We start from the raw sequence: 9,084 nt of genomic DNA on the forward strand, positions 1-9,084 counted from the left end.
AATCTAAGTTGTTTTGGCAGTTTGAAATATTCCAAATGCCCTAAAGTACCAACACTTTGTAATATTAACTCTTTTTTAGTGTACCTTTTGTTGTACAGGGCAGGGGGCTGCTTTAAATGATTACACCAGCATGTTGAAATATTGTTTTTCCTTTGTACAAAAGGTTGTGATATATTTTGTGACCTCTACAGCTTCAATCGTGATTCACGGTAGCAGCAGTAGGTTCGAGTCCTCGGATGAACCCATGGATTATGAACACGAGTCCTTCATGAGGTTAGTAAATTATATATGCCCCTTTTTTTCCTCAAGAAGGTGTGTTTTCTACTCACACTAGGCTCGCTATGCCAATGTTTTAGGAACTCGGAGTGCCGTGGTATAGGAATGCCTAGAGATCTGAATCAGACAGATGTTGGCCATTGCACGAGGTACCCGAATCTCAGGTTTATCCTTTTGTGATACATATATGCCGTTTGAGATTTCAAGAATAAGATCACTGTCATTTTAGAAAGCCCATAGAAGTATTTAATTTGCTTGCATCACATCTAACTTATCGTATTTATGCTGTTATTAGCATCATTTGATCACAAAATATATGTTTCTCATCGTCTCATGGGTTGTCAACAGGGAGAAAGGAAGTGTTCACACTCTCGTCACCATGGATTTAACGGATATTACTACTGTCACTATTGGCATCAATGAGTATGTCAATCTTTTTCAGTGGGCTAGATATGCTATTTCATCCAAATGGAGAGGCACTCAGGAGCAAGGGTTTCAAAATAAATTATATAACTTGCAGAGTGTCTTGCAACGCCTCAGTGACAGTCTTCCAGCAATGTATGACCTCATTAATCGAGTGGAGTGGAGAAGCCACATAGTTGGCGTGGCTGAGTTCCTTCCAAAACTCAAGGATGCAGTCTATGATGTTGAAGACCTTCTTGACGAGCTCAGATGGTACAACCATAAGGTGATAGTGGAGGGCAATTCAAGCCAATCATCTATTACTGACTTCTTTAACAGCTTCATCAATGTGAATGATATCCATGAAAGGCTAGATCACATTTCCAATCGCCTAGATAAGATGGGGTTGGGTGAACTGACACCACGGTTTGACAGAACAGTCAGGCCAGAGACTAGCTCTTTCCCCAATGAAACAAAAATATTTGGTCGTGACATGGAGCTAAAGCAGATATTGAGAGTGCTCGGTGTGCCTACACATAGTCATTCGAAACACAAGTGGGAAAGTCGTGCTAATAAATCAAGATTACCCAATCTTCCAGTTTCATCGATAGTTGGAATTGGGGGTGTTGGAAAGACCACTCTGGCCCAACATATATGTAGTCATCCACAAGTGAAGTCTCACTATGACACAGTAATTTGGATTTGCGTCTCAGATGATTTCGATGAGAAGAGGCTAACTAAAGAGGCTATAGAATCATGTCCCGATAAAGAGGCAACAACTAACAATCTGAATTCTCTTCAGCTTGCTCTTTCTAATGTATTGCACAACAGAAAGTTCTTGATTGTCCTTGATGATTTGTGGGATGATGCTTTGAAAGAAAATGGTCAGTGCTGGAAGAGGTTTTGTGCACCTTTCAGAAATGTGCTACAAGGAAGTATGATGTTAGTCACCACTAGATCTCGAAAAGTTGCTGATTTAGTACGCACAATGGAGCCAATTATATTAGAGGGTTTAAAGGATGATGAATTTTGGAATTTCTTCAAACTATGTGTGTTTGGATCTGAGAGTTCCAATGATTTTCCAGAGTTGGATCTCATTGGTAGAAAGATACTTCCTAAATTGAAGGGCTCTCCTTTAGCGGCTAGAACTCTTGGACGTATGTTACGGGATGACCTTCGTACATCACATTGGAATAATATACTAGACAGTGAATTGTGGGAGTTGGACCAAGAGAGGACTGAAATTGTGCCAGCTCTACGGTTGAGCTACATATATTTACCATTCCACTTGAAGAGATGTTTTTCATTTTGTGCTATGTATCCCAAAGATAAGGAGTTTGAAAAGGACAACATAGCGGAAATTTGGGCGGCAGAAGGCTTTGTGAAATGTCAAGGTGTTGTTCCACTTCAACATATTGGCTGTCAATACTTTAATGACCTTTTAAATCGGTCCTTCTTTCAAGAAGTTCAAGGAAAATACTTAATCCATGACTTGTTGCATGATATGGCACAAAAAGTTTCCGAGGATGATTGTTTCATTGTGAAAAGGGCGTCTGACTTCAAAAGGATTCCTCAGAATGTCCGGCATTTGTCAGTACTCAATGGCAAAGGCAAATACAATTTTGACTTGTCGAGCCTATGCCAGTACAAAAAGCTGCGTACCCTTCTTTGCAACAAACCTTTGGGAAATAAAAAAACCTCAGGTCGTTTGGTGGGAGATTGGTGCAATGAACTTCTGCGTATGCGTGTGATTGTTTGTGCATCTTTGAATGAGTTACCAGCTAGCATTGGCAAACTGAAGCATCTTCGATACCTTGAGATATCAAGATCTTGTTATGTCACCAGTTTTCCTACAACATTATGTAGGCTCCATAATTTACAGGTTTTATGTGTCAAGAAATGCCAGGTAGAAAGCTTGCCTAGTGACTTCAATAGGTTGATCAACTTATGGAGATTTGAATCAGAGGGATTTAAATATGGTCCAAATATTAGAGGATTTCCAGAAGAATATTATGGAGTACATATTGATGCAGCCGAAGATAAGTGTGGACTAGGATGTAGGTTGATAAAGAATATGAAGCAACTTCGTGGGCATTTGGCGATAACTGATGTTTACAACCTAAGCAAGTATCATTCAGCAGAAGCCAAACTAAAGAATAAGGAATGTTTTGACAAGATGACGCTGCATTGGGGACATCTGGGTAGAATATTATTCTTTGCCACTTCAGAGGAAAACGATATAGAAGTCCTTGCAGATCTACAACCTCCTGCTAGTATCAAGTCTCTAGTCCTTGACGGGTATCCAGGTGTTGCCCCTCCGAGCTGGTTTGAGCCACAAAGCCTGTCAAGCTTAACATCCGTTTCATTTGTTTGTTGTAATGTACTCGAGATACTTAGCAGCACTGGTTTCTCGTCCCTGACAGATCTAATCATTGATCGTTGCAACCATTTATCAAGTCTCGAACAGCTTCTCCATCCAACTTATCTGCCAGCTATCAAGAAAATTGCAATAATGAGTTGCTGGAACTTAATAACAGTAGGGACCGAAAGATTTGGGGATTTTCATTGCCTTGAAATATTCAAGCTGATGAATTGTAGAAACATAAACTCCGAGAGTTTGACTTCCCCATCTCTCAAGAAGCTCGTGCTAGATGGTAGCTGTGGGAATCTCACAGACAATATCCAATGCCGCTCTCTCACCAACTTTTACCTGACACACGGCAGTCTCACGTCCATCCAACTACATATGTGGAATCTTCCTGCTCTACAGGAATTGCATATTAAAAATTGTGAATCTCTTACATCTATTGGAGAAGCTGGACAGGTCTTCCCCAACCTCACTTCCCTAACAATCAGTTACTGCGTAAAACTGTCAACCATTCAGAGTATTCCATTTACCTCTCTACAAGAATTGCGCATTTCATATTGCAAATCCCTTAAATCTATTCGACAAAGTGAACAGGTCTTCAACAACCTTATTTCCCTAACCATCAGCAGCAGCAACGAACTGTCCAACATTGATGGTTTCCTAGAAATAGAATATCTACCTGCCATTGAGAGTATTACATTTCACTGCTGTCCAAAATTGTTCATGTACGGTAAAAGGTTTGGGGATTTTTCTTCTCTGAAGAATTTGGAAATTTCTTATTGCAAGGGTATCAACTGGGAGGGATTGGTGTTATTACCATCGTCCCTCCAAAGTCTCCACTTAGAAGACTGTGGGGATATCTCTGTATTTATTCCCAGATGCTTAGAAAACCTCCAATCCTTGGTTTCACTAAAAATATTATGGTGTTCGCATATAAGATCCATTCCAGGCCACCTTTGGAGCAGTACTCTCTCATCACTCCAGGAATTACAGATTTACTATTGTTCAAACATTGTTTCTATTGGTGGAGCAGATGACATTTCAGAAATACAAAATGTGTTGATTGAGAGCTGTTACTGTTTGAGGGGTATAGAGCAGCCCATGAAAAGAGGCAGCTTCTTGATATCCAAGAAGCAGGAGCAGCCTGTGAAAACAAGGTACGTGTGTTTACACCAAGTCTTTTGCCCAGTGCACTCATACTTTATGCACCCTTCTTGCATACAATTAAACGTCTATGCGGCGATATTTTTCTGATACCATACCTGCTGGTAGCTGAGTTTCCAAAAACCTCATTGTGCGTACGGCCTTTTGACAAAATGTTAATTGTCATTGCAGCATGCAGTCTCGTTTATTTTGTTTTCTACTACTCAGTACACTTTCTGATCGTTGCTTTCTGTCATGTAGCTCAAATTCGGTCTGGTGTATGCCCACGAGGGATTGGTGAAGGGAGTGGTGCTAGCTAGTGCGGCTAATACCTCAACCGCTGTAATCTTCTGCTGATTGTTGCTTTGTACTGTACTGCTTTATATGTTCAGAGTTGATTGGCATTTGGCAGTGTTTTTTTTGTCCATAGGTTATGCTCATGCAGAGATGTAGAATTCACGAACCTTTTCTTTTTTCTGGGTAATGTTGCCGAGTATAAGCAGTTCTCAGTTGATTCTGTTAATAATTTAATCAGAATATGTATGCTATATTGTTACTTGTGTCGGAAGTGTTCTATACGTTCAATCTCTTGTCAAGCCTACCAGTTTTAATTCTGAACAACTTGTTGATGTCAGAATGACAGTTTTAGTACTGAATAACTTGGTGACTACGAAATGGTAGAAGTAATTATATTAGATGATTGATCATGAATCCTTCATTTCGTGCTGGGTTGACCAGAAGACTGCTAGTATTTATCATGAATCCTGCCCATTCTGAATAACTTTTTGACTAAAAATTGAATCCCCTGTGTTAGATATAAATGGATCGCCTAAGTTTTAGAGGAGTACTAGTAGGAATAGAACTGAATCCTTCACAGAGGTTTGTTCGAACTTAATTAGCACTTTACTTTTCCGTTCTGGCCATCTCAGACTGAAACTAACCTCAGACAAAGAACCAAAGAGGCGTAATAGTCAACCACGATCAGTGTGTATTCCGTAATACAGTATCAACCTACATGAGTACTAAACTAGCCTCAGACAAAGAACAAATCAGTTTGCTGCAACAGCGTTGTCATGCCCCCAGCTCCTGGTGCATCAACAGACAAAGCACTGATGGGCCAAAGCTAGCTGGGCCAGTTCAGCTCGAGGGAACACTCAGACCCAGGAAGCCGAATACCTGGAACTGAGGGTGACCCCTATCACTAACGAGATTTGGTGGGAGGGACATTTCCGCGCGGCAGTTCCCGCTCTCCCTTCCGTCCGCCATCATTGTTCTTCCTCCGCCCGCTCCGGACCACCATCCCCGGCTCTGTAGCGTCACCATCTACGCCTCCCAGTCGGCACCCGTCGCCGTGGAAGTCATGGACCCGCCAACCCCTCAAGCATATCTCGTCGTCGGCCGTGTCATGCCAATCGCCGTTCAAGCCTCCCCCCCATCCCCGCAAGCGCCAGGGCAACATCGTTTTCTAGAGCGGCGCTCCCGCAGCCGCTGCCGGGAAGGCACGCCCGCCCGCCGCCGCTGCCGCTGCGAATCTGGTGCAGGCCATCCCCACCCCACCGGTGAAGATGCGCAAGGTGGCGGGGGTGAAACGCAGGAAGGTGGCCACAAAAGGTCCGATCGCCATCCCAAAAGCTCCATCGAGGATGCCCGCCGACGACGCTGCTGCCGCCGCCCCCGAGGTGTTCGATGGAATGGGCGCAAGGTATGAATCTTTGACTTTCTTGTAGTTGTTTTTACTTTTCGCCATTGCGATTGTCACGGTGAGGAAGAATATGTTCAACCAAGCACAAGCAAAAGTGCACGCGAGATCGAAGAACTACACGCAATTGGAAGATCGAGTCTTGATGAAGGCTTGGGAATCTGTGTCTCTTGATGCGTGCACCGGCATTGACCAAACTGCCAAGCGGTATTGGCAAAGGATAGAGCACCAATTCTTCCGAATGATGGCAAAGTATCCCTCGAGGACGCCCCACACCTATCGGTCACTCCAAGGTCGTTGGAATGTGATCGAGCCGATTTGTAGCCGTTTGAGTGGTTGCTTGCAGCAAGTCCGCAATGCACCTCCAAGTTGTACCGTTGAAGCCAATTATGTGAGTTTGTTTTCACGTCCCAAGTAGTACAAAATGATTATGTGAGTTGTTGCATGTGACATACTTTGACATTGTCTTCATTTTGTAGCCCAAAATTGCACAAGAAAGGTACAAGGACATGGAAGCTTCCAATGGCAAGTCATTTACGCTAGAGCATTGTTGGGAATTGCTTCAAAATAGTGAGAAGTGAAAGTTGATTGACAAAAAATCCCCATCGAGAAGAGGTTCACTCACCAAGTTTTATGATGATGATGAAGATGACAATGGCCCAATAAACAAGAACAAGCCTGATGGAAACAAGAAGGTCAAGGACAAGATCAAGAGGGAAGCGAAGACATCAAGCTTGCGGGACAAGATAAATGCCATGGTGCAATCAAATGAGTTGATGGTGGCCAAGACATTGGAGGCAAAGAAGTAGTTGGCCGACAAGAAGGCACAAGAGAAGCAAAAAAAAGTGGCAATTACTCAAGGAAGAGGGGTTGCACAAGGCCACCATTGAGGAGAGAAGAGCCCTTGCCGAGGAGAACAAGGCCTTGGCCAAGCTTCTTCAAGAGGAGAACCAGATCATGACGATGAACCGCAATGACATGAACGACATCACCAAAAAATGATATAATATTGCAAGGTGGGAGATCTTGGAGAGAAGGAAGCAAGCGGCGATGGGTGGTGGCTTCCGTGCCGGTGGTGGCTTCAGTCGCGGTGGTGGCTTCGGTGCCGGTGGTGGAGAGTGATGATGATGATGATGGTCATGGAGGTGGTGGTGGCTTTTCCATCGGTGGTGGTGGTGTAGAGTGATGATGATGGTCATGGAGATGGTGGTGGCTTTTGCATGAAGTTCTTTTGGCTCATTGTTCGAATTTGTAGCCATTCATCGGAATTGCGGTCAAATTGTTTACTTTGTTTTTTCGGTTTGAAGGCTCATGCGGGCTGCGGCGGAACAGACCCCGCAAAGCCGCAGCCCACATGAGCCCTCAAACCATGTTTGCCGCGGTCCTTATAATCACTTTAAAGGTCTGGTAGAGATGCTCTAACTAACCTACCTGGGGCCTGGGAGGAGATCGGAATGGATTGACCAGAACCTGAATCCCCTTCCTCATTTTCGTCTGTCTCCTACCTCATGCTGCTCTTCCCCATCTCAAATTCCTCACTAGCTTGTAAAACTATGCACTGGTGATGAAATATAGCTACTGGAGTGTTCCAAGCTACAGCTAGCCGTGAGCTTATGGTTTATCTTCTTCGCAGACACTGTCCCGCTTGTTCAGCTTCACATGCTTCCATTGCCTGCTCAACCAATGATCTCAATAGCTTCCACCACCTCTGGTTTGACATTATTACGGTCATAATGATTCAAGACAATTTGCAGTCCTTGACTCATTGGGAGGCAGTCCTCTCTTCAGTCAGCTGTGATTTTTCTTAGGCACTAAACTTGGCATGCAATTCTGTATGCCCCACATTACCTCCATCTCTGTTGGGGCATACAGGCAGGTTATTTGCTGTACAGACATGTCTGAGCGAACTTAGCACATGTTTCCTCGAGGAGACAAAGATTAAAAAAAACAGAGAATTAGGTAGTCAAATAAAACGACGAGAGCGACAAAACAGTCATATGATCAAACCGCTAGGGAATTTGGTTAGAAATGAGCGATGCACAAAAATAGAAAAGCCTGAAGCCCGCGGGAGTCTCAAACAGCACCAGCAACAGTTCATCACTCGCATATTTGGCAGCTGCACCGTTGCGGAGGTTGGAAGGCAATAGTGCCTAACTGTGTGGATAAGCTCACATTAACCCGTCAATTTTGAATCCAATTGGGGAATTTTCTTGGAAAGTTTCGGGAAGAAATTGAAATGGAATAATTGGTTCATACTCCCTCTGTTCCTAAATATTTGACTTTCTAGAGATTTCAAATGGACTATCACATATAGATGTATATAGACATATTTTACAGTGCAGATTCACTCATTTTGCTCCGTATATAGTCACTTGTTGAAATATCTAGAAAAACAAATATTTAAAAATGGAGAAAGTACAAAGCAAAAGGTCAATTGTTTCCGCCGGTTGAAATGAACCTCCCATCCATGCTACACTAGTGGGAGTCCAGAGCCTAGAGGTAGAGCATCCACCGATCCATTTAGCTACCCGCGCGGAGCCGCAAGAGCAGAGTGACACAAAGCAAAGCAGAGCACAGAGGTGCGATAGCAGAGTGAGAGGGGTTGGTCGATTGACGTACCACCGCCTGTTCCGCGCCAACGTACACACACATCACAGCCCTCGAAACCTGCCCTATTAAGTACCTAACTTGACGAGCGAGTATGACGGCGGGCGAGTGGCTGAGGAAGTGCCCTCGCGTCGCCGCCGTTCCTTTTTTTAGCAACGTCGAGGTTCTTGCTTAGGGATGGCACCCTCAGGCTATGGGTACGGGTGGAGCCTCCTCATACCCCTACCCGTCCATCCTTAACTTAAGGGTATGACTTTTTTTCATACCCGTCACCCAGCAGGGTATATGGGTATCCGCGGGTAAAAATACCTGCATTTACAACACATCAAATTAAATGGAAAATAGTTGTGAAAAGCACCATATAATCATAAATTATTAATAGCAACACATTTAAAGAACAATGTACAAAAACACATTCTCAAAAAAAAACTTGCCCATAAAGCAACCCATAAAAATGTTAAACAAAAAACATAATCATAAATAACAACACATAGTCATACACTTTAAGTTCATAAAATCATGATAAATTATAGAGATAATTTGACTGCACATTAGAGTTTGTACCTAGTGTGATTAGGAGGGGAAAGTT

At 43.4% G+C, this 9,084-nt stretch overlaps 2 protein-coding genes across 2 annotated transcripts in view; both read left to right on the forward strand.

Moving 5' to 3' along the window:
• Positions 1-456, forward strand: part of LOC119306905 (putative receptor-like protein kinase At4g00960) — a 28,318-nt gene extending 27,862 nt beyond the window's left edge. The window contains exons 7-8 of the mRNA XM_037582999.1: positions 192-273; positions 357-456. Coding sequence (XP_037438896.1) covers positions 192-273; positions 357-456 — 182 coding nt within the window. The remainder of the gene's footprint in view (positions 1-191; positions 274-356) is intronic.
• A 376-nt stretch (positions 457-832) lies between these two features.
• Positions 833-6,697, forward strand: LOC119310627 (putative disease resistance protein RGA1). The gene is made up of 6 exons (XM_037586309.1): positions 833-1,202; positions 1,392-3,556; positions 3,695-4,203; positions 4,451-4,460; positions 5,659-5,891; positions 6,502-6,697. The coding sequence occupies exons 1-6, from the start codon at positions 833-835 to the stop codon at positions 6,695-6,697; spliced, it is 3,483 nt and encodes a 1,160-aa protein (XP_037442206.1).
• Positions 6,698-9,084: the final 2,387 nt, after the last annotated feature.

The sequence above is a fragment of the Triticum dicoccoides genome, chromosome 5B (assembly GCF_002162155.2).
Source record: "Triticum dicoccoides isolate Atlit2015 ecotype Zavitan chromosome 5B, WEW_v2.0, whole genome shotgun sequence".
Taxonomy (NCBI): Eukaryota; Viridiplantae; Streptophyta; class Magnoliopsida; order Poales; family Poaceae; genus Triticum; species Triticum dicoccoides.

Bases quoted from the DNA above. Each gene is read 5' to 3' on its own strand.
- LOC119310627 (XM_037586309.1), top strand. From the start codon at position 833: ATGTATGACCTCATTAATCGAGTGGAGTGGAGAAGCCACATAGTTGGC. The intron at 1,203-1,391 runs GTGTGCCTACAC...TTTGCGTCTCAG, and splicing joins GCAGATATTGAGAGTGCTCG to ATGATTTCGATGAGAAGAGG. The intron at 3,557-3,694 runs ATTCAGAGTATT...GAACTGTCCAAC, and splicing joins ACTGCGTAAAACTGTCAACC to ATTGATGGTTTCCTAGAAAT.